Source organism: Brachyhypopomus gauderio, chromosome 20, assembly GCF_052324685.1.
Source record: "Brachyhypopomus gauderio isolate BG-103 chromosome 20, BGAUD_0.2, whole genome shotgun sequence".
In the NCBI taxonomy this organism is placed as follows: Eukaryota; Metazoa; Chordata; class Actinopteri; order Gymnotiformes; family Hypopomidae; genus Brachyhypopomus; species Brachyhypopomus gauderio.
The window spans coordinates 3,384,395-3,409,656 of NC_135230.1; the positions used below are offsets into that span (position 1 = coordinate 3,384,395).

General features: G+C 45.6%; 1 protein-coding gene across 1 annotated transcript; it reads right to left on the reverse strand.

Moving 5' to 3' along the window:
* Positions 1 to 19,404: 19,404 nt before the first annotated feature.
* LOC143484205 (uncharacterized) lies at positions 19,405 to 23,332 on the reverse strand. The gene is made up of 4 exons (XM_076982839.1): positions 23,155 to 23,332; positions 21,977 to 22,195; positions 21,175 to 21,775; positions 19,405 to 20,653 (listed from the first exon to the last, which is right to left on the reverse strand). The coding sequence occupies exons 2-4, from the start codon at positions 22,193 to 22,195 to the stop codon at positions 19,989 to 19,991; spliced, it is 1,485 nt and encodes a 494-aa protein (XP_076838954.1). The 5' UTR covers positions 23,155 to 23,332; the 3' UTR covers positions 19,405 to 19,988.
* Between the last annotated feature and the right edge of the window lie 1,930 nt (positions 23,333 to 25,262).

The window sequence follows — 25,262 nt, forward strand, 5'->3', positions numbered from 1 at the left end:
TAAAGGCCCACTGTTTTCCGAGATAGGCCACCGTAGCACATCCAAAGTCACATTTCATGAGATTTAACATAAGATTCACTTCTTGGAACCAAGTAAACACTTCTCTTAACACTTGTAGATGTTCTTCCCAAGTTTCAGTATAAATAAGCATGTCATCCAAGTTGGCATCACAACCGGAGAGGTTTGCTAAGACCTTATTCATGAGTCTCTGGAAAGTTGCAGGTGTGTTGTGCAATCCAAAAGGCATGACTTTATACTGTAAAAACATCAGGCATGGCAAATGCAGAAATTTCAGAAGCACGATCTGTTAATGGGACGTGCCAGTAACCTTTAAGCAGATCTAGTTTACTCACAAATTTAGCTCGACCCACGCGATCAACACACAATCTCACGCGATCTTCAACTCTGGGTTGAGGAAAATAATCAGGTTTCCGAAAATCAGTACAAAACCTGTATGTACCATCAGGTTTTGGTACAAGTACACAGGGAGAACACCACAAACTAGAACTAGGCATTGCGAAGGAATGAGACAATAAATTCTCAGTTTCTTTTCTCATTATCTCTCTCTTTACAGGATTTACCTGATAAGCATTTTGTTTGATAGGATTATGATGACCAACATCTATGTCGTGGTATAATACCGTAGTTTGAGAAGGAATATCAGAGAAAAGACTACAATATTACTGTTGTCATGGAAATTTTCTGAAAATGGATGAGGACTCAGACGTGGTTAAAATGATTAATTTATTAAAAGACATTAAAAAGGACAAAAGACTCAAGCATGAGAGTCTCATCTAAGCATGACAACTCTAAAAGCAAGGGGTGCACTCCCCCTGACCTGGGTCACAGTATACCATAATAAGATATATCATAATTAGATGATCTTTTATAATCTAAATGAAATTACCTAATCAAGAATGACAATTTCTGTCATTCCCACCTTTGATTCTGTGTAATCATTAAAAGAGAGAATAAACCATTAATTCTATCATAGTACATCAACTCAATTCAGGCCCTGGAGTCAGTTAAGCTGCTCAGGGCCATCGGGCACAACCCAGCCAGGCGCCAGGTCGTCCCATTTGTCTCAAGGAGTCTGCTATCTCAGGCAGCTCCGTTGACAGGGGGGGACAACCGGGTCTGTTGGGGGGCCAGGGGGGCCCATCAAAGAGCCCAGCAATTTATTTTTTATTTAAAAAAATTAAAAAAAAATTTTATTAAAAAAAAATTATTTTTTATTTAAAAAAAAGTCTATAATTTTAAATAATCTTGAAATCTTTCATTAATATAAAATTCTGTACTCAAAATAAGCTCAATAGCTAAAATATATGTTTTTTTACCTATCTGCATATATATATATATATATATAAGTCCATACACCCCGGCCTCCCACTAAGAAATGGTTTGATCCAGCACCGACCGTAGCCGGCTGGTACCCGTCCAACAGCGGGAAATACAGTGGTGGATAGTTAAAGTAAATACAGAAATCTGGAGTGCAGAAAAGAAAGGAAAAACATTTACCTAACGAATTTTAAAGTTGCATTGTGTTCCAGGTTTGAAAAGTGCTGGAATTTAGGCTAAAGTACTTGAAAATGCTTGAAATTGTAACTACTTCGTTTCACAACAAATATCTGTCTGACTGAACAGTTCTCTTGTATTACGTTAACAAATACGAGTGTCTTTTTGACGGGTAGGGTGAGCGAAAATAAATGGAAGCGATCACGCCAAGTCTCAGGGAAAAAGGATGGTTTAATATGTAAAGTGTGCAAACCAAAACCCGTGAACTGATCCGAATTAAGGATATAATAACCAGCAGTCAACTGGTACAAAGACAAGACATATATAGACGAACAAACGACCCTCAGGTGAGACGGATCGCAGGCTCCGCCCACCTGAGGAACGAACACAACACCACACCCACAGGACAAGCTGCTGCTGTAGACGGGGGTGACCAGTAGGGGGCCGCCGTACCGTGACAGATCCCCCCTCCAAGCCGCACTCCCCTCCACCGGCTGTGCGGCCTACAGCGGCAGCACACAAAACAAAGGGACAGGCAGGCAGGGACAAGGGACACCCCCTGTAGTCCCGGAGCTGTAACACACAACACAAACACAGGTTAGCTCACCTACCTGGGCAGGACCCTGGACCGACTGGGCCGTCAACAAGACAAAACCATGCCCCGGTCGGTCACAGGGCCCTCACGCCCTAACCGGCATTAAGCCGCTTAGCCCCACAGGTGCGAGGACGACGGGCCACGGATCCTTGTCCGTCCGGGGTGTATGTGTGCAGGTTACCTCCCTGGGGCGTGGCTACATCACCTCCTGGACCCCGTGGAAGGGTCTCCGTCTTGTGCAGGAGCTCTTCAGACCAGAGCCCCATGGTCCCCAAACATCCGGGGGCCCCAACCCTCTAGAGAGGGGCTCTTTAAGACCGGGCTCCGGTCACCCCACAACATAAGGGGGCTCCTGCCTGGTGGAGACCTCCACAAGGCCCAGGAACGCTACGATGCACCACCAGGGAGAAGCACCTGCACATAAAACACAAATGCACACACACACCCACACACACCAACACAAAACACAGACGCGCACTGCCCTGATCCCCCTTACAATGGGGGAGGGGTCTCCTTCTCAGCAGGGGACTTCCACCTGCTCAGGAGAAACCCCCACGTTCCTGGTCAGGGCCTCCCTCAGGAGCGACGCCCTCCGTGCCACTCCCCGTGGCACGGGACCATCACTGGTCCACCCCCAACACACACTCAAGGGGGAGGAGCATGTGTGGAATTACATACAACATATCACAGGCACGCGAGAACACACACGCAAAAACTAGACAAACAAAAAACAGTGTACAAACAATCATGGACGTAATTTTGATTTCAAAAGGGGGGGGACATAGATTCGTCGCTATTTAAATATTTGGTTTTAACCGTAAAAACTGGGGGGGACCAAAGCCGGCTTTTGAAAAAGTGGGGGGGACATGTCCCCCCCGTCCCCCCCCAAAATTACGTCTGTGCAAACAATGAACGAACGGGACTCTTACATGCGCGCTCGGTAGTATTGTGACGTGCCGCTCAGGTTCGCAGTCGCTCCCCCACACAAAACACAAGACAACAGGGGAGCGAGGCGACAGTGACGAGCGGCACCCGCGTCACACATGAAACACTAAACATATAACACCACGAGCACACACACTGGTCCACACGCCCATTCACACGTACACTTCACCCACACAAAACATGAAGAGTATAACAGGGAAGACGCCCTGGTCCTCGCCGTGCAACACACAAAACAAACGCACGGTGAAACTCTTCAGACAGACAAACAACGGACATGAAGAGCTGTCTCAGGGCAGACTGCCCTGGTCCTCGCCGTGCTACACACACACACACACACACAACACAAAAGCACGGTGGAGCTCTTCAAACAAAACACCACGCAGACAAAAACTTACCACGAGACATGACCACGAACGAAGGAGAAAGTAAAGGAGACTGGCGGCTTCCGAAAGTAGCTGGTTATTCTGTGACGGGTAGGGTGAGCGAAAATAAATGGAAACGATCACGCCAAGTCTCAGGGAAAAAGGATGGTTTAATATGTAATGTGCGCAAACCAAAACCCGTGAACTGATCCGAATTAAGGATATAATAACCAGCAGTCAACTGGTACAAAGACAAGACATATATAGACGAACAAACGACCCTCAGGTGAGACGGATCGCGGGCTCCACCCACCTGAGGAACGAACACAACACCACACCCACAGGACAAGCTGCTGCTGTAGACGGGGGCGACCAGTAGGGGGCTGCCGTACCGTGACAGTCTTGTAATTCCAGGACGAAACATGAGAGAATGTGAAGACGTTAAGATTGAGCGTTTTGAAGATAAACCATTAAATAATGTGATAAAAAGCGAATTATTTCGAGTATATGTATAAATGTTTAACGTTCTGGGAAATATTGAAATGGACCTTTAAAGTGACGTACAAGTGCTTGAATTCCACCTTATAAAGGTGTATGAACCCTGCAAACATGACTTTGTTCATTGCGCTGAAGCGCGGTGCGCGCGAGGTTACAAAAGTCGAGAGGTGCACGACCTCGCGAATCGACAGCGCGTGAAGCGCATGGGCGGTGCCACTGCGATTACGTCATTTTCGCCGCGCGGGCCCTCGCGCCGCTTGCGACGCATCAAGTATAAACCAGTCAGCTGTCAGAAACAGCTTTGATGTGTGGCTATATTATATACTATATGACATAACACAAGGATTGTCTGCTACAGAGGAAATTCAAATGACATAAGCGGGGGGAGGGGGGGGCACATGAAACTTTCTTGTCCCGGGCCCCAGCAAGACTGTCAATGGGCCTGATCTCAGGCTCCTTTAAGTGGTCATGCAAGGCCAGCTGAAAATGCTGACGCATAAGGCCAGTGAGCCACGACGAACAGCAAGACAAAATACAAGGCAGCAAACACAACATCAGCAAAATAATTATTACAATTGGTAAAATCATAGTCAGCATCCAATGTCCCCATGGGCCTAGCCGTGAAGTAATCCACCCAAATCAAGAATCATCTGCCTGTACTGGTTCTTGAACCTTGAACATTTAATTGAATGTGATCAATTAAAGGTGTCTTCAACTAAGGATTTTCATAGTCAAATCTGATTCGTCAGATTTTCCCTTTAAGCCTGGTTCACACTACACGATTTTAGGCTGGTTTTTCAGTCGCCGACTGATCGCCGACAAAAACTGTGGTCGGAGGCAAATCGGCGATCACTCGTCGCTCGCTCAGTTGTGTAGTGTGAACTGCTGAAAGACGCTGAAAGACGCTCGCCGAGCCGTCGCCGACTGGTCGCCGACTGGTCGCAGACGACTGGCAGATATCTAGCATGTTTAATATCTAGCAGTCGGCGACTGAGAGTCGGCAGCAGCGTCTAGCTACAGCCAATGGGAACAGTAACCACACAAAATCCTCACCTTTCTTACAACTTTACTACAACACTGTCTAAGTTATTGTAACAGCACTGGAGAAATAGTGCGATTGATTATATCTATCACTGCAACGGAGAGATGAAATAATTCTGGCAACTTGGGACTATGGAGTGTTTAAATGGTAAAAAATAATAATAACGAAAATGTGGAGTACATGTACATTGTTTTTTTCTTCTACGTGGTGTTGCTGGTTCTGGGAGAGTTTCGTTTTCGTGTTCTCGTGTTTTTGGACGGCAGCCAGATGAGTCGGCGATTCCCCAGTCGTGTAATTCGTGAGCCCGCGTTGCCGATCAGTCATGTAGTGTGAAATCCACAACAACTGAAAGACTCGCGATTACAGCACGACCAGTCATGTAGCGCGGACGGCACAAAAACCTGACGACTGAAAAGTTGTGTAGTGTGAACCAGGCTTTAGTCGACTAATAGTCAAATCAGGGTTTTTTTTCCTAAAGCGCCCTAAAAGGGATCCTGTTCTCATTCAGGACTTTTTTCCACTTCAAAGGAAAAACCTAAAACACTCAGATAAATGAATAAACATGGGAGGTTGGCTTTATTCAGCTTTTATTTATTTATTTGTTTGCTTATTTATTTTTTTATGAAACGTAACCGTCAGTACGCATATCAAACTTTGTCAGACAGGCACTGTGCAAAATGTCAAAAATATTTAAAATAAAATATGCCTGCCTGAAATTATAAAAAACTATTTGCCACACAACAGCAAAAAAAAAGAGTAAAGGTTCAAGTAACGGGGTTTAAAAAGCCAACAACAAAAAAAAAATGTTTATAGGTGTCACATTACGGTCCCCGACCCCTCCCTTTTGGGCGTGTGTTTACGTTGTCTACGTCTAGGTGTCTGGTCAGTGGATCTCTGTGGGTGCGGTTATGTCATGTGTTAATCCGTCTCACCTGTGGCTCATCTCGTTACCACTTGGGGTTTATGTGGTTTGTCTATTTAATGTGCGTTCACACAGTGTCCTGTGCTCGTTGTTGTTTGTGTGATGTGCATTCAGTTGTAGGAGTGCCCAGATGTGTTCCTGTGGGGGATGGAGATGGTGTAGGTGTAGGAGTGGTGGATGTTCCTGTGTGTGATGCAGGATCTGGTGTTCCTCCATAAAACTATGGGGGGCAACAAATGGTGGGTTACCTCAAGAGGTTCCCATAGAAATGGGATAAAACTGACCATTTGTATTTTAGTTATATCAGTGTGTTTGTGTGGCATGTTTAGTCTCATTTTGCAGCTTGTTGTGTACTGGGTAAAGATTATGCTAACAGGATAAGAGTTCCATCACTCCCTGATAAGGTTTGTAGACTTCACCCCAAAGGGGACAGTCCTGTATGGAATGCACACTGTATGCAAATGTACTCTGATGTCTTTACCAGCAACCTGATTCCCATTGGTTAACCTGGTTTTTGTGACTGCTGTCCCTTTGAGATGCTGGGGGGATATAAAAAGAGAAGTTTGTGGGTGCAGGTCTCTCTTTTCATCTCAGCTCTTGCTCTTTCTTCTCTCTGGGCTCTGGCTCTTCTTCTCTTCTCTTCTCTTCTCTCTTGGCCTCCTTTGGGGTCCTTCTCCGTGAGGCAGCCTGCACCGGTCGGTATCTCTGTTTCCATTAGGTATTATTGTTACTTTAATCTAGTATGGTTGTTATTGCTTTATATTTTGTTGGTTATTGAATAAATCTGGTTCATTGTGTAGCCACGGTCTTCCTTGATTATAGCTATACTGGGCCAGATGAGCTCATTATTAGTATCAGTTAAAAGGTAAATCAATGCTAATACCAATTCCCTCTAAAGTATCCCATCTGCTACGCATGTTTATGATAAACCTCTGACAAAGCAGGCTATTGTTTATAGCAAGGTACTTTATAAAGTTGGTTAGGTATATTGTATAACCTGTGCTGATCTATTTGGGAAGTGAGTTCTTTTAGATTCTTACCAACTATAATTTGGAGTCAGATATTTAAGTTTTATGCACGTCAATCCTTCTTCTGCACCTATTTCCGTCCTTGGTTGTAGGCAAGCAGGTAGGTTAGTTATATCTCATAACTAAAACCCCTACACAGTGTTAATGTCACGTCCAGCCCCTCCCTCCTCCCTGGTCCCGCCTAACTCCCGCTCCCATTCGTCCCTTCGTCTGTCTGTCACGCCCTCGTCGTTAGTCTAGCACACCTGAGTCTTGTTTCACCGTCTCGTCTCTGTGTATAAAGAACCCCAAGTGTTTCATTCCCTTGTCGGTCATTCCCTGTACGTGAGTCCCTCGCTGTTCCTCTGTTTTGCCTTTGGTCCGTTCATGCTATTGTCCTTGTGTGTAAGTCCCTCGTTTTCCCTTTGCCCTGCTTCATAGTCTGGTTATGTTATAGTTCTTGTTCTCCCTCTCTGCTTCGTTCTTAGCCTTCGTTTGTTTTGTTTTCCCATGTTCAGCGCGTATGTTTTCCTTGTGCATATCCCTAGTCTTCTGTAATCTTTTGTACTTCCGTGTCTCATTGTTTGCTTAGTTTAAGTTTACGGTTGTGTTATCCCTGTATCATATGTTCTTCCCCTCCGTATGCTTACATAGTTCTCAGGTTGTTATGGTCTATACATTCACGTTTCCCTGTTGGTTAGCTTACCTGTTTAGTTGGTGTCCTCTCCCTATTGTTTAGTATAGTCCCTCTGTGTTATATTTGTGTTTGTTACTTTACTTATTAAACCCCCCTGAATATTGCACTTGCGTCACTCCTGCTACCTCCTGCCCCCGTGAAATGTTACAGTTAAATGTTAAACGTGCGCTGTCTGTGCAAATTGTGAATAAAGTTATGTGTTTGCAAGTGTGACCGGTGTGTTTCTGCGTTGTGTAAAAATTATCCGCCACATGCAATCTTTGTAGGCGATCTTCTTTTATTGGATCAGCCACTGTTGATACATAACAAGTGCATTGAACAATGCTGACAAACTCACTCCAGCACTCTAAAAACATAATAGAAGAAAAGTGAGTGAAGCACAAATAACAGATTTGTAAAACATTTCCCCATCACCACCATAACTGAAATAAAATGGGTGGATAACAAATAGTGACATACCTCTCCCACGATATTACAATGAAAAGGGGGGAGTTAAGATGGGTGGTCGCTATTTATACTTGGGGGGGAAAACACCACAAAAGAAGAAAACAGAAAGGGGAGGAGTCTGGATCCCACATATTCACAACTAGATAAACAAATACAGTACATTTTGTGTAATTATACACAACTGACAGATCAACCTGGTTACATTCACCCCCCAGAATTACACAAAATCACAAGACACACAAAAACACTCAGCAATATTACATGAACCAGTAAGAAAACGGTGACATATGTCAGCAAAACGCTACCCAAATGAAGGGCTAGGAGACCTGAGGACCGCCTGGCGCCCGGCAAGGCCCCAGGATACCCCATAGACACAAAGAGGTGCCATTTACACCTCAAAATGCATGTCACATACAATTACTGGGAAATCCTAGGAGGAGCTGTCCTCCAATAAAGTGGAAATAAAAACACATGAGGAAAAAAAAACAAGCAAACAACTATCTATCAAACAGCAGGTGGAGAAAATAGTATATATAATAATAATAATATATATAAAAATTCACACATTCATCAAAGGTGAGTGAACATTCTCAGTGTCAATTAGCGACTCTCTCTGAGTCATAGACTCTATCAAATGGCAAACAGGTCTGAGCACCCTACCAAAACGTGAGGTGAACCTACTACTCAAGTCGGTGCTGTGCTCGTCAGAAGGACGAATGAAGTGGAGAACAGGCAGGTGATCTACAGTAGCATCTGAATCAACTGGCCCTTCAGGGACAGAGGACCAGGACTCAGGACAGGAATCTGATTCCACAGTATAGCTCGACACAGCAGAAGGTTGCTGTTGAACCCATGATGCTGTGCGGTCATCATTACTGCACCAAGAGGGAGAAGCGGCTAGAGAAGATGCAGCAGTGGCTGCTCCAGTGTCCACAACAGTCACTTCAGTCTCACGTGCATCAGAGCCAGTTACATCACTAGCAAAATCACCAGCAGGGTGAAAGTCACAACCGTCTGTGTCTGTAGTGACAGGCAAGAAGCTCACATCAAGAAGTAGGTTGCGGTGCACCACACGTTCATTTCCCTCTCGGTCCCTGATCTTGTAAACGTGCAGATTAGGCTTTGAGGCTACCACCGTGTAAAGAACTGGCTCCCACTTATCAGAAAGCTTCCGTTTCCCCTTAACCCCTTTGTTAGCTACCAGTACTTGATCCCCAAGAGAGAGAGGAAGACCCTTGGTCTTTTTGTTATACTGGTCAGACTGCCGTTTCTGTTCTTTCATGCTGTTACGCTGCGCTAAAAGCATGGCAGAACGCAAAAATATCCACCAGAGATGTAACATAGGCGTTATAATCACAGACGTCACTATCATGAAGGACATTTTTAAACATGAGGTCAACCGGTAACCTGGGAACCCTACCGAACATCAAATAGAATGGTGCAAATCCGGTGGTCTCATGGGCAGTGCAGTTGTATGCAAACGTCATCGACTGAATCATCTGTGGCCATTTCTGTTTAGATCCTGGAGGTAAAGACCGCAACATGTTACCGAGAGAACGGTTAAACCTCTCCGTTTGTCCATTGCCCATAGGGTGGTAAGGCGTCGTGTGAGATTTCTGAACACCACACAAATTAAGGAGCTCCGCGATTAGCTCGCTCTCAAAGTTCGCTCCCTGGTCGGAATGAATGCGCTGAGGGAAACCGTAAACACAAAAAAATTCATCCCAAAGCTTCTTTGCAACGGTCCGTGCAGTTTGGTCTTGACATCGAAACGCATGTGCCAATTTAGTGAAATGATCAGAGATCACCAAAATATCTACAGATTTGTTGTTGCTGTCCTCAGCTGACCAAAAATCAATGCATACAAGTTCCAATGGAGCGCAGGTCTTAATACTCTCCAAAGGGGCTCTTGCTGCAGGCTCTAAACTTTAGAGTCTAAAGTTTTACTGAGAACACATCTGTGACAGTTGTGTCTAATGAGAGTGTGCGTGGTTGACCTTGGTGACCCGCGTTGTCATGAACACCAGACAGGACCAGCGATTTCAGGGAGTTAGGTACAACAAACTGGAACCTCTTGTGTTTAGTCATAGGGTTTCTCGTGACTCGGTAGAGTATGCCATCCAAAAATGTGAGTTTATCCCACTGTTTCAGAATCCTAAGGGTCTGCACACATTCACCACAACGCTCATGCCTTGAAGGCCGGCGTCTCCTCCCAACATAGAAAGCTACCCTGGAGACAACAGGATCTGACTCCTGATGGGAAAGGAGATCAGTCAAAGGCAACTCAGAGAAAACGTCCTGACTAGGTGGGGCCACTGATGACAGGTGATCAACCAGAGACGCAGCACGCTGTGAGGGACCTGCATCCCAGTCTCTAACAGAAGACATTAAGGCAGAGGTTTCACCTTCTGACATGGTGACTTCATCAGCATTCGAGTCAGGTGGATTTTCCAGGGATAGAGGCTGACAGATTAAATGAAACGCACTCTGCACATTCTTGTCTCCCACATCACAGACCTGATCAAGCAACGCAGAATACGGTTCTGACAGGAGGCGTTGGGACAGAGGCTTCACAAAACTGAGCGCTTCGGATCCGCCCATCGACATGGGTTCGGGGCACTTGGTCCTGTTGGCACCCTGGGACGGGTAGTGCACTTGGTGGGGGCGTCTGTCACGTTACAGTCCCCGAACCCTTTCTTGTGGGCGTGTGTTTACATTGTCTACGTCTAGTTGTCTGCATCAGTGGATCTCCGTGGGTGCAGTTATGTCATGTGTTAATCCGTCTCACCTGTGGCTCATCTCGTTATCACTTGGGGTTTATGTAGTTTGTCTATTTAATGTGCGTTCACACACTGTCCTGTGCTTGTCGTTGTTTGTGTGATGCACGTTCAGTGTTAAATGTTAAGCGTGCGCTGTCTGTGCAAATTGTGAATAAAGTTACGTGTTTGCAAGAACGCCAGATTTTCTGTCTCATCCGTCGCCTTGTGCAAGCCGTTACAATAGGGCTATGTGCCGAGACGACACGACCCGACCGAAACAACAAATGGCTGTGTTCGTGTGTTCAGCTCCACTCATTTGGATTGTGCAACTGCAGGGTGTGATTTATTAATGTGTAGTAAGGAAGAAGCCTATTGTTAATGTGCACACATCATTTAAAAATATTTATTAACAGAAATTAGGATGATTTTATTTGAGAAAAGGCTATATATAACGAAAACAAAGTCATTTCATGTAACAACTAATGCTTAGCAGCATCCTTGGGCACCCCCATGCAGTTAAAATGGTACATTCGACTATGACGTTCATAGGCGTGAGGAAAACCAGAGTACAACATCCTCCCCAGGCGAACTGAACACTGACCCCCGTTGTATGATCTTTTTTCTCAGGTAGAGCAGAGTAGGTTGTCTCTCCGCATGCCCACATCATCGACCCCTCTGTTACTGGGTTTACAATGCTAAGACAGGAGGGGAAACTCCATTTTACAGTCGAGTTATTTCTCCTAATGGTGCATGTTGATCCATCTCTGGCTGTTGCTACCAGATCAACCTGGCACTTGGTGTGCCCTATCCAAGGATCGCCCTTCAAGGCCCCCTCTGAGCAGAGGCACCACTCTCCCTAAACAGGGGTGGTGTCAAACGTCATATTGCGAATGCCGGCTCATGACATTTCGTCATTCGAGTCGCAGTCGACATTTCTATGATCCATACTTGCGACATCATTACCTACCCAATCGGGAACCTTACCTCTGTGAATAATAGCATGAGACATGTCGTAAAATTAACCTGTTAACCTATTAATATCGCATGTGGATCTGTTAATGAGCACTGAAGCCATCTCATAAGTGGCTTGTGTTGGTGTTCACGGCACGTGGAAAGGATGGCAAACCAGACAGGGCTGGTTTGGTTTCACTGCAGACGCAGTGACAATGGACATTGCACATGCTGTGTTTCCCTCACACCTCTCCTCCGGTGTGGGGGAGTAGACAGTTGACCCTCATGTTGAGAAAAGCAGCATGACTCTCATTCTGGCGCTGTTCTGGAGCTCTTTTGCAGTAGGTGTGGTTTGTCTACGTGGCTCGACCACTGGTCTTTACAGCTGTGTTGGTTGTTAGCAGCACTTGGAATGGACCCAGCCCAGAGCTGAAGTGGCTAATTGAGAGATTCGGGAGGATTCCCGATGGGCCGGCTCATGTCAATCTCTAGTTTGGGCCAATTGGGAGGGAAAAATCATTTTGGGCCAGATTTTGGAATGAAACTCCCAGGCTGAAAAAGGGGCTCACTCCGGCCCTGTCCCAGCCACCTGGGTTGGTTCCACCTCCATCGGCGGAAGTCTTTGATCAGCACACAGTCTCCTGGCTGAAACTCATGCAGTGGATTCTCTGACACCTCAGGCAGCACCGCCTTGACCTGCTTAGACACATCAGTAAGAGACTTGTGCAGAATCATACAATACTGCAGCAGTGGTTCATCAAGTGTGTGTCCCATTCGGCGGCCCAACCTTCAACCTTCATGTTTGGAGGCCTTCCAAACACAATCTCAAAGGCTGATAAGCCTGTGCGAGCTTGAGGCTCTGCCACAAAACCAGAGGCAGACATTTTACCCAATTCAATCCTGTTTCCTGAGTTAATTTAGAGAGCCCCCCCCCCCCCTTAATTGTGCCATTAGCCCTCTCCACTGCTCCTGTGCTAGCACGGTGGTAGCTGCAGTGTTTTCTCATTGTAACGTTGCATATGCAACGGGGCGAGGAGACGGACACAAACGCTGAGATGAGCGAGATTTATTCATGGGAATACCGAACTCGGAGTCGTATGTACAGGCAGGGGTCATAACGTGCAGGCTATCCAGACATGAAACGTAAATAGGCATGATAACAGACAAGGGGAACAACGAGGCGGGCGAACAACGGAAGGGCAGGCAAAACTCACGGAGGACGGGTAAACCAAAACGCAAACACGGCAGAACTCACGGCAAACAGGAACAAACCAACAGCATGAACAAACTGGAAAGACAAAACCACGGATCTCAGACTGGGGAATGACGGGACTTAAATACAATGACATTAAACAAGGGGCAGGTGACGGTAATAACGAGGGCGTGGTAATAAACAAGGAATCACAAAGACAAACGAGCGGGGCGAGAGGAACAGGCACGGAAACACTGACACAAGGGAACCCAGAGTGACAGCTACGAGAGGGGGCGTTGCCCTACGTGACAGAACCCCCCCTCAAAGCGTGCCACTCCGGGGCACGCAAGGGCAGACAGGACAGGGACACCGACTAGGACAGGACAGGGAACTACGGCACACGGCAAGGGACAGCAGACACGGGACGGACCAGAGGGACAGGACATGAGACCTGGGGCATGGCAGGGACTGGAGACAGGGGAGCAGAGACTGGTCAGGAGCTGGGTCGGGATACGGCAGTACGGGCAGGGCCAGGGGGAGACACGGGTGCAGGGCCGGGGGAGACAGGACTGGGAACAGACACGGGAGTGGGGCCAGGGGACAGGGCCGGGGCAAACACAGAGGCAAACACGGCGTGGACTACTGAGACCGGGACAGGAACAAAGTGGGTCAGGACTTGGGGAACAGACACGGGGACAGGGACCTGGAGGAAACGACCAGACACAGACACAGGGACGGGTACGAGGACACGAACAGGTACACACACAGGAACTGGGACCAACACAAAACCAGGGACAGAACATGGGAGCAAGGGGAACATGGGCAAAGAGACAGGGGCACATGGCAGAGTAGGGGGCACAAAGAGTCCAGGCCCAATAGAGGGCAGCACAGTCTCTGGGGACACAGGCGCGGCCGGGCGGCGGGCGGCGGGCACAGGCGCGGCCAGGCGGCGGGCAGCGGGCACAGGCGCGGCCGGGCGGCGGGCAGCGGGCACAGGCGCGGCCGGGCGGCGGGCAGCGGGAACCGGTAGGGTCCGCTGGCGGGCAGCGGGAACAGGAGCCGGCAGGCAGGCAGCGGGAACAGGAGCCGGCAGGCAGGCAGCGGGAACAGGAGCCGGCGTGGACGACCTCTCCTGGGTCGCGGGGACAGGAACCGGCGTGGACGACCTCTCCTGGGTCGCGGGGACAGGAACCGGCGTGGACGACCTCTCCTGGGTCGCGGGGACAGGAACAGGCACGGACTGCCTACGGGCAGCGGGGACAGGAACCGGCGTGGACGACCTCTCCTGGGTCGCAGGGACAGGAACCGGCGTGGACTGCCGACGGGCAGCGGGGACAGGAACCGGCGTGGACGACCTCTCCTGGGTCGCAGGGACAGGAACCGGCGTGGACTGCCGACGGGCAGCGGGAACGGGAACCGGCGTGGACTGCCGACGGGCAGCGGGAACGGGAACTGGCGTGGACTGCCGACGGGCAGCGGGAACAGGCCGCAGACGTGACATGACGTCCTCGGGGGGCGGAGTCGCCGCACTGACGTCCTCGGGGGGCGGAGTCGCCGCACTGACGTCCTCGGGGGGCGGAGTCGCCGCACTGACGTCCTCGGGGGGCGGAGTCGCCGCACTGACGTCCTCGGGGGGCGTGTCCGCCATACTGACGTCCTCGGGGGGCGTGTCCGCCATACTGACGTCATCGGGGGGCGTGTCCGCCATACTGACGTCATCGGGGGCTGTGTCCGCCGCGCTGACGTCCTCCGGGTTCCGAGCCGGCCACTCCTGGGGTGAGTGGCTAGTACTCCCCCCCAAAAAATTATTTGGGAGCCTTAGGGGAGCGGCTTCCGGGATCATCGGAGGGAGGTCTGCGTCACTGGGGTCCTGGGCGAGCCTGGAAGAACACACAGACACAGAAGCCTCTCGGTTGCTCTCTCTGCGACGGCTCCGCCTCCTCCGAGGCGTCGGGAGCTCGCAGTGGCCACCGAGAGCAAACCGAGGGTTAAGCCAACGCTCGTCTGTGCGCTCATTCCGTCTGCCCGCTGCAAGCAGGGCAGACTCACAGCGCTCAATAGGAGTCTCGTCGCGAAAGCCAGTAGTGAGAGACTGCGCTTTCTTCGGTCTGCGACGAGACTTCCTTGTTCCCACAGCGCCAGGGGTATTCCTGTCTCCGGCTCGTTCGCGCTGTAACACATGAGAGTTAAACTGCACGGAAGCAGCCAACAACTCGTTACAGCGACTAAACTCACCGGAGTCTCGCTCTCTCGCTGTGTCCTGGTAAGATCCGTGGTTATGTAACGTTGCATATGCAACGGGGCGAGGAGACGGACACAAACGCTGAGATGAGCGAGATTTATTCATGGGAATACCGAACTCGGAGTCGTATGTACAGGCAGGGGTCATAACGTGCAGGCTATCCAGACATGAAACGTAAATAGGCATGATAACAGACAAGGGGAACAACGAGGCGGGCGAACAACGGAAGGGCAGGCAAAACTCACGGAGGACGGGTAAACCAAAACGCAAACACGGCAGAACTCACGGCAAACAGGAACAAACCAACAGCATGAACAAACTGGAAAGACAAAACCACGGATCTCAGACTGGGGAATGACGGGACTTAAATACAATGACATTAAACAAGGGGCAGGTGACGGTAATAACGAGGGCGTGGTAATAAACAAGGAATCACAAAGACAAACGAGCGGGGCGAGAGGAACAGGCACGGAAACACTGACACAAGGGAACCCAGAGTGACAGCTACGAGAGGGGGCGTTGCCCTACGTGACACTCATGTCTGTTTCCAGGTACTTGGTCAGCTCTTTTAGCCCTTTGTGTACAAAGGACGTGCCATTGTCACTTGACACCCTCCTGGGTAACCCCCATCGTGGGTTTTTTTTTATTATCATATGGACAATATTACCTCCAGCAACAATATGATTACAAAGCCACATAGTGACATAACAAAATAACTAACAAATTTAACAACTTGACCCTGACAAAATACAGGCGAAAAACAACTCGAAAGCTACTGAAACCTACATTGTTCACTCAGTGAGTAACCTCTGCAGCTTTTCTTTTTTTTCTCTCAGCTTTTCTGCGCCACCTTTACATTTCGTAGTTTGTTTAGACTCTGGCTTAGACGGCTCCATATTTACAGCAATGCGGACTTATTTTTTCACGTTTCAGTAGTGTCAACCGTGTCGCGGAGGGATCACATGATGAGTTAGACCAGGGGTGGCCAACCTGCCAGAGACCAAGAGCCACTTTTTTTACTGTGCTACGGCAAAGAGCCACATCATATTTTTTTGTTGACGGGGTGGCGAGTGTAGATTGTTGACCGGGGGGGAAGGGGGGGGTGTAATGGACAAAAAACAACTATTATATCGCGATAAATCGATCGCCAGTAGTTGGCAAATTAGTAACTCGTGTGAGTAACTCGGTTTTAAAAGTATTCGTGGCTCGCTAGGCTTGTAAACAAACCGCGCAGCATGAAAATGTAGCAGTGTGTCGCCCTCAGAGCTGATGAGGTAACCGGGCCACGGCACAGACCGTTGGTGCAGGTGAGAGTGCGGACCGGCTGGGGAGCCGCATGAAACCAGGCAAAGAGCCGCAGGTTGGCCACTCCTGAGTTAGACCCTCAACAGTGTCAGTGTGCAACTGGCGTCACTCTCTTGACTTGTCACTTGTGGGATACAAACAGGGAGATATAATTAATGTGGCATTAGTATGGACAAGGCTTTTCCAGTTCCTGACTACTTGTATTAATAAGTGACACAGCAGCTGAAATCCCCGGTAGTAATGTATGCCAGTCCGCCCCTGGTCACAGTCTTCTACATGCTCTCATGGTCTCTGTATCAGTAAGTACTGAGTGCAGTATGTAGTGTACAGTATGTAGTCGTCTGTTTTGAACATAGCACCTGAGACGCAGAGCTGTGTCAGACCACAGCTAAAGCTTGAGACCGCCCCCTATTGGAGGCACAGGATTAAGACCATCTTGCGGTTTACACTGCAAACTAGGTCCAACACTTCCTAATGTCTGTGGAAGTGGCTCCCGGCTACCTCCTGGTCATGTACGCTGTGTCTGTTCTCTCCTGCCCTGCGTGTAGCTCCGCCCTCTAGTGGCACCTGAACCAGGTAATCGACTGGAGAAAGGCCATCTGGTATTGTTGGCGTTTTCGTAGGACAATAATAAAGATTTTGTAAGGAATGCCGTCTGATATGTCCCTCCCAGCTACACCTGCTACTATTACCACGCCCCCTTTTCAGTCACATATACACACCTTCCCACCACTTCCTCGTCGCAAAGTATTGCCGTTCCCATGCAGCATACCAAGCGTTTCCATTGCCTGTTCGATCTCCTGTGCTTTGACCCTTGCTTTCTCCCCAGACCTCGCCTCCTGCCTAGCCCTCCTGTACCTCCCGGATTCTGCCCCCCGTTATGACCCTAGACTGTCCTGACCATCCCACGAAAACGCTGCTGTTGTTACTGCACCTAGCGCTAGTGATACTCGTGCCGTTTCTTGTAAACGTGACTCATTTGAATAAAAGCGGTATACTTCCGCAGTTGGATCCCTCTCTGTCTGGTCAATACGTTACAGATTTCCATATTATGCTTTATGCTCATACAGAGGACCTGCATATCGTCGCCTACAATCGAATATTTAAGTTGATTTATACAGCACAATGACAGATGAAATGGTCAGAGGTGGGTAGGAACGCGTTACATTTACTCCGTTACATTTACTCAAGTAGCTTTTTGGACAAAAATGTACTTGTAAGAGTAGTTTTAATATGAACGACTTCTACTTGAGTAAATATGTGCTGAGAAAGACGTGACTTTTACTCCGTTACAATCGGATTTGCGCCACGGTACCGTTATTTTCGTTTTGTAAATAGTTAGTCTTTTCAGTGAGAAGACTGACCAACGTCTCGGCACCTGAGTATGTGTGACCAATCAAATGAAGCCGGTCAGTCACGTGATCACATACACAAACCTTCTCCACCGGTAGCAAGAAAGTGACAGAAAAACCTACCGAGCAACCCTGACCTCACATAAAAAGGACAGTTATATAATGCGCTGTCAGTTGTGTCTGCCAAACGTGTGGACATTTCAGCCTACAAGAACTCAACATCAAATTTGAGGAAACACGTTGCGATAAGTTTGCCGTATGTATAATTTTGTGTAATGTTATATCTCTGAGGCATAACGTTTGTATGATGTAATTATTAAATGTAACGCAGTGCAATACTAAAAACCAGTTCACACTCTGAATGTACACACTAGCAATATATGATGATTAAGTTTGCTACAAATTGATTCAGTTGGTGTCAATTTGTAGCTAAATGTATTGGCTGACAGTCTCATCAGTTAGTGCCTTTGTGGAACACATTAAAGGGACAGTTTCCAAAAACGTTTGAACCATGTGTCTGCGATGTTGTATCGCTGAGATATTAATAAAATTAATAGATATAGTTGGACGGCGGCCATCTTTCCATCAATCGACTTGGAAGGGTTTTAACTGACAGAATAAAATTGTGCTTGTGACCACTATCATCACCATCATGTCCGCCATGCCTGCAGTCCAACAGTCTCATTAAACACGTCTTTAATGGAGTCTGCAGGGTGTGCTGGTCTCCACCATTACAGTCAGAGTCCAGACTCTCTGTGGGGTTTGGGTCACTGTAACAGTGTAGAGAGAGGCTGGGTACATCCTCCTCCAACTCCTGCAGTGTGGACTGCTTCTCATCTACCACTTCCTGTTTTACATATTGGTCCCCAGTGTTACAGTCAGTGTCCCGTGTCTCTACAGGGTCTATATAAGAAAAAAGTGCAGCAGCTATGTGGGAAGTGGCAAGCCTATAAAAAAGAATTCATATAAATCCATGTACTCTAGTGAAAATGGTGTATATCCACGTAGAATAGTGAAGACAGTGTAAATCCACATCTAAATATTCCCTTACAAATGAACAAACCTTGAACCTTACCCTTTATCATTAGTTTCCTCTGGCCATTTTGTTGCAAAAAATTAGAAACCGATCGATGGCTCGCTTGCATCAGCAAAATTATAAAATTAGGCAAAAGGCACTCTTTTAAAGTTTGCCGGCTTAAGAGATCTACCCAACTAAATTACAGTTGTTATTTTGTGTCTAAAATAATGTTATGGTTCAGTAACAGCAAGTGGACTCATACTCTTCCTTTGTTGTGAATTATTTGTTTGTATGCCAATTACAAGTATTTATTGCTGTTAAATTGATGCATCAATAATGTTTAGATGCTTACAACTATGCTAACATACCAGTCATGACTAGCATCTCCATAGTGTTAGTTCCCTTTCTTAAATACTCACTTGCTATGTGTTTGATATTTAGCTGTGTATTCACATTCTACAGTGTGAAATTTTATTTAACTATTGTAGTTATGATTAGCCACAGGTGAACTGCATACTATGTTATTACACTTATTCAGTATAATTTCATTTAAGGGACATGAGTCAGTTTATTCTTTTTTTTTATTGCAGAAACATATTATTGTACACAATCACATAATCCTGTGCGAGTGCATTAGTGTTCATGGAAATGATTCTGTGGACTAAAATTCTCCACTGAGTAGTGAAATGGCTTCTCTCATAATCTCGCCTTCCAAACAACCAAAAAAATGCAGTTGTGTTTCAGTGTTAATACCCTGGACCAGATAAACACAGCGTTTGCAAAGTCTCAAAAATCAATATGGACACAATCTGGATATGCCAAAAATCAGACTTGGGCTGGCAATCTGAACATAGTCCAAGAACATTCACCTTCCTTCCATGTTGCTTACAGTCAGGAGAGTGAAGTTCTGGGCACTCAGTAATTCAGCTTGAATCCTGTATGAGTGTGCTGCTGGTGTTGGTGGAGATAACACTGTCTAATATAACTCTTCCCACACTCACCTGTGTGAATGTGCTGGTGTAGGCGGAGACAAAACTGTCTAAAATTCTTTCCACTCTGAGTAGAGATATGGCTTCTCTTCAATGTGAGAGTGCAGGTGTTGGTGGAGATGGCTGTGTACTAAAACTCTTTTCATACTGTTAGCAGTGATTCCACTTCTCCCTAGTGTGAATGTGCAGGTGTTTGTGGAGATGATCCTGTCGAATAAAACCTTTCCCACACTCCGAGCATTGATATGGCCTCTCGCCTGTGTGAATGCGATTGTGTCGATTGACAGTACTCTGACTAGTAAAACTCTTCCCACACTCTGAACAGTGATACGGCTTCTCACCTGTGTGAGTGAGATGGTGTCGGTAGAGATGACTCTGTTTAGTAAAAACTTTCCCACACTCTGAGCAGTGATAGGGCTTCTCTCCTGTGTGAATGCGCTGGTGTTGGTGGAGACTACTCTGTCTAGTAAAATGCTTCCCACACTCTGAGCAGTGATAGGGCTTCTCACCTGTGTGAATGCGGCAGTGTCTTTGGAGATCACCCTGACTAGTAAAACTCCTCCCACACTCTGAGCAGTGATGCAGCTTTGCTCCTTTGTGTATGCGCTGGAGAGTTTTGGATAACATTTGTGGATTTCTGAAGCTGCGTTTGGGTGCCAGATTCTCATATTTAATTTGTCCTGACTTCAGCAGTCTGACATACTCCTCATGGTGACATGTCCTGATGTGTTTGTGGAGATACATTTGAGCTGTATAGGAATGTGGACACACAGAGCAGGAGAAGACGTGCCGGAGTGCAGAAGAAGATTTGAGTTCTGGAAGAGAAAAAAAACAAACTTAGTGGCAGCTGCAGCATTATTACTGGGCCATACATAATAAACACATTAATCATACAGAACATCTTATGAAATAGGAATAATGTAACAAAAAGATGTATTATGGAGCAACAGGAAGCCCCGACTCCTTTAAAGCCCACCTCCTTTCTCTGTGTTCTTTTTGGGTTCATGCCTGCCACTGGTTGTTGTGATGTAATCCTATCCGGCCCAGTCATGCACAGATGCTACATTAGTGCTGTGGCTATTATCAACAATCAGGTTGTAGCACAATGGCTGACAGTGATAAAGTGAACTCAACCAATAGTACTTCCATTCATTGATACATATATAAGCCATCATCCAACGTGAATAGATCCTATATAACTTGAAATGATTCAACTATGTGGTAACTAATTTATCTTCCAAACAAGCCTATTTCTAATTATTCTAGGCTAATCTCAGACCTCTTCAATAGTTATGTTTTGGTTAACACAGTGTTTAATTAAACTTGCTTAACTCACCTGGTATAAAATCATTCTTATTATGACAATCATCATGTCCACCACGGATGCAGTCCACCAGTCTCACTGAACACGTCTTTAATGGAGTCTGTGGTGTGTGCTGGTCAACAACATTACAGTTAGAGCCCAGGGACTCTGTGGGGTTTGGGTCGATTTTATCGACAGGAGACATATTGGTTTCATCCTGTATCTCCTGCTTTATGCATTGGCTCGTGGTGTTCGAGTCAGTGTCCTGTATCTCCACAGGGTTTGATTCAGTCTTACACACCACAAATACACAAGGCACATCCTGCTTCTCCTGCTTTATGTATTGGTACTCACTGTTACTGTCAAGCTCCAGTGTTTCTGTGGGTTTTGTTTTCATTTCACACACTGGAGACAGACTGGATACATCCTCCATGTCCTGTGGTGTGTGCTGGACTCCAGTGTTACAGTCAGGTTCCAGTGTCTCCATGGGATTTGCTTTGGGTTTACACACTGGATTCTGACTGAGTATATCCTCTGTGTCCTGTGGTGTGTGCTGGTCTCTCTGACCATAGTCTTGTGTTTCTCTTTGGTTTAGTTCAGCTTTACAGACACTGCACAAAGTGGCAACATCCTTCTAGACAAAAAGATCACAAAAACATTATAAACTTAAACAGGGCAAACACAGTGTAAATATAGAGTTATTCATACATGAAACAGCAAACATGATTCCGCACCACTTGAAGGCATTTGATTAACACCATACACACATGCGCATGTTTCAAACATGCAAAATACTTTTTTGTGTAAACAATTTCTTCAATCCAATGACACATACCTCTTTAGAAAGATTTTCTGGTGGCTGATTCAACTTTCTCTCCAGCAATTCAATCACTTTTCTCAGTTCACAGACTTCAGTTTGTAGGTTTCCAATGTCCTCCATGGAGAGGTCAGTCCCTACTGACTTTGTGCAGGATGTTTCAGAGTCACATAACAGGTGTAACTCCAGTAGAACCTCTCCATCATCCTCTCCACCCTCACTGCCGTCAGCAGACATCTGCAGTGGTGGAACATGAGAAACTGTTTAATTGAATGAAGGAAAAAAGAACATGCACACAACTACTTGTACAGAACACTGTTGTAGTTTGATATGTTATTTAAAATGGTGGTTATTCTCAAATAACTGTATAGTAGTTTCCAGTAGAGCCTGGTAGTTCAATAATTACAGCAAGTGAAGTTATTCTAGCTTTACAGTTGAAGCAGTTACAAAATCAATGGCTTCCTATGGGAGGATGGAGGGATGAATAGAAGGACAGAGATAATAGATGGATGAGTACAGTCGATATGGAATGCATTTTGGTGTTTGGGGTCAGCTACTGACTACTGTCACCAAGTTTGATCACCATAACTTGAAAATTAAGAGAGTGATTAAATCAATGTAGGGATGTAGAGATGACAAAGAATGAATGTCTATAAGAAAATAATGGGCTGTTTAAGACCATATTAGAAAATGTAATCCCATATTTAGCATATGTACAGTTGAGGGTAAAGGACGAATATCCTATATATACATAGTAATACCATATACAGCATAACATACAACACAAGAGCTAAAAGGCAGTGAAAATTAATTGAAGAAAATGCATGAAAAACGAGAAATGAAAAAGAATTCTTTTATTAATTAATTAATTATTTTATAATTAAGGGATCAAAGTGAGAAGAGTTGTGAAAAGTGGACGAGTAATTTCTATCCATCCTCGGACTACCATAAAACTGTAGACGAAACAGCATTCTATTGTTTGAATCGGAAAAATAATAGTAAAAAGTTTCGAGTAAAACAAACCGAAAACAGTAATCACAGTTATACCATTAACAGAAGCGACGGTGGCCAACAAATATCATATTCACGTAAATGCTTGAAATCAGATCGCAAGGAGGTGAACGAACGCATGCACTGTACACGCTAGGAAATGCCTGTACGAGCGAGTAAACTATTAACGACGAGCGATTACTAACCGCACGGAAAACGTCCTCAAGACACTCAGAGAAACAGCACGACTGAGAAGTCAAAGTAACACCGTTAAACGCACCAGAGCTACTGCGGTGTGTGCGACCAACGTCCAGATTGCGCGGCGGGTCGCGTTGGGTCTTTGTGTAGCGCTTCACACTTAATTCAGCAACCCAGGGTCTTTGGTATTAGAAACGTGCATAAAACCCAACGTGAAAACCACATACAAAACACATTTATCCTATAAATTCATATAGGATGTTCATCCATGAGACGAACATATGGCTGAGGTCTTTAAATGTTAGTTAAACTTCCGTCCCAGTCAGGGTGCAGAGAATTTGTAAAGTTGCTCCGCAAAGTCTTCCGGGTTTATTTGACGCAAGAGGATGTCCGCGAATTTTCAAAACACAGTCAATGTATGAAAATGAATTGGGTGAATTGGATCTTCCTTTCATTTTCGAATGAAGAGTATTAAAATAAAATATACAATAATAAAACAATAATATATAGTGTGTTCCTTTTTCTACACCAAGCAGAACCATTTCCAGAGGTGGGTAGAGTATTCAACTATTTTACTCAAGTAAAAGTACTGTTACTTGAACCAAATGTTACTCAAGTAAAAGTAAAAGTATGCATCCAAAAATTTACTTGAGTAAAAGTAAAAAAGTACTTTGATTAAAAGCTACTCAAGTAGTGAGTAAATGCATGAGTACTGTCTTGTGTCAATAAATGACATCATGGGAAATTGAATTACTGGAAACAATGACTTTTAATGATAAAGATAATGTATTATAAATAAATATAATATATAAAAATAATTTATTAAAAATAAATATAATATATAAAAATTATTTATTATAAATAATATGTATTTTTGTTTGTTCCTAATTATTAGTCCTTTGTAACTTTAAATGTTAATTCATGCTTGAGCAGACTGGCCACAAGATGGCAATACATGACCGAGTTGAAGCATGCCCGTATATGGCTAATCCTTTTACGGCTTGCACAGAGGGGGGTTGATTGCTCCCCCGGTGTGACTGCCTGTGACTCCTGTTACTGGCAGATTCAAGTGTCAGTCATTACATGACCGCTGACCTCACTCACATCGCCCTTCACGGAAGTAGGAGGGCTTTAGGAGGACTTTAGATGCATTTACCTGCGGACAAACGGAAATACAAACATGGATCTCCGACAACTAATAGCTAGCTGGCTAGTGTCTAGTGATCTACATAGGAGATATGAAGGTAGGTTGAATTTCTGAGGGGTTTTATGAAAAAGTATAACAGATCGATGACTAAATGAATGTTATTTTGCAATATTGCTCACTATAATAGCGGACGATCAGAGATAGGTTCGCGATGTGTGCTTCTAGCTGCTGGCTAGCTAGCTAGAAGCTGCTTCTGTGGAAAATTAATCATTTATTCTTTAAAAATGATTTTTTAATGATTTCGCTCTTGTCTTTTGCCTAGATGTTTGCTTTATAGATGTGAAAGTATAGTATAGAATAATCTAGATGAGTGGATATGGTTTTGGCTAAGCTGATAGCCTGCTCTGTAGTTTGGTAGTTGTAGTTTGGTGTACACATTTCTGTTTACTACTTTATACTTGTATACTACTATATATATTACATGTTTCACTATTTTTGTGAAGCAAACACTTGAGCAAACATATTTCAAGCAACAATATTATTGATCTCTTTCAGTAAAATTGTAGTTTCATATAAAATATGAAAGAATTTTTCCAGGTTTAGGACCATATTATTTATTTATACAATACTCTAAGTCAATGTAACCTCATTAGGAAGAGAGCTGATATTGTTCTGAACATTTTGATATGAGACATGTGGGTAAAATGCTATATTTAAGTATGTTTAGCTTAAACAGCAAAAATGCCAAATGACCTGCTAGGAGTTTTTTTTACTGTTGACACATAGGTACCCCACATCATTGCAAGTTCACCATTCATATTTGAGACAAGACTGAGTTCTACAACACTACACCAAACATCCCAGTACAGCAGGTCTACAGCACTGTCCCCAACACCCCAGTACAGCAGGTCTACAGTACTGCCCCAACACCCCAGTACAGCAGGTCTACAGCACTGCCCCAACACCCTA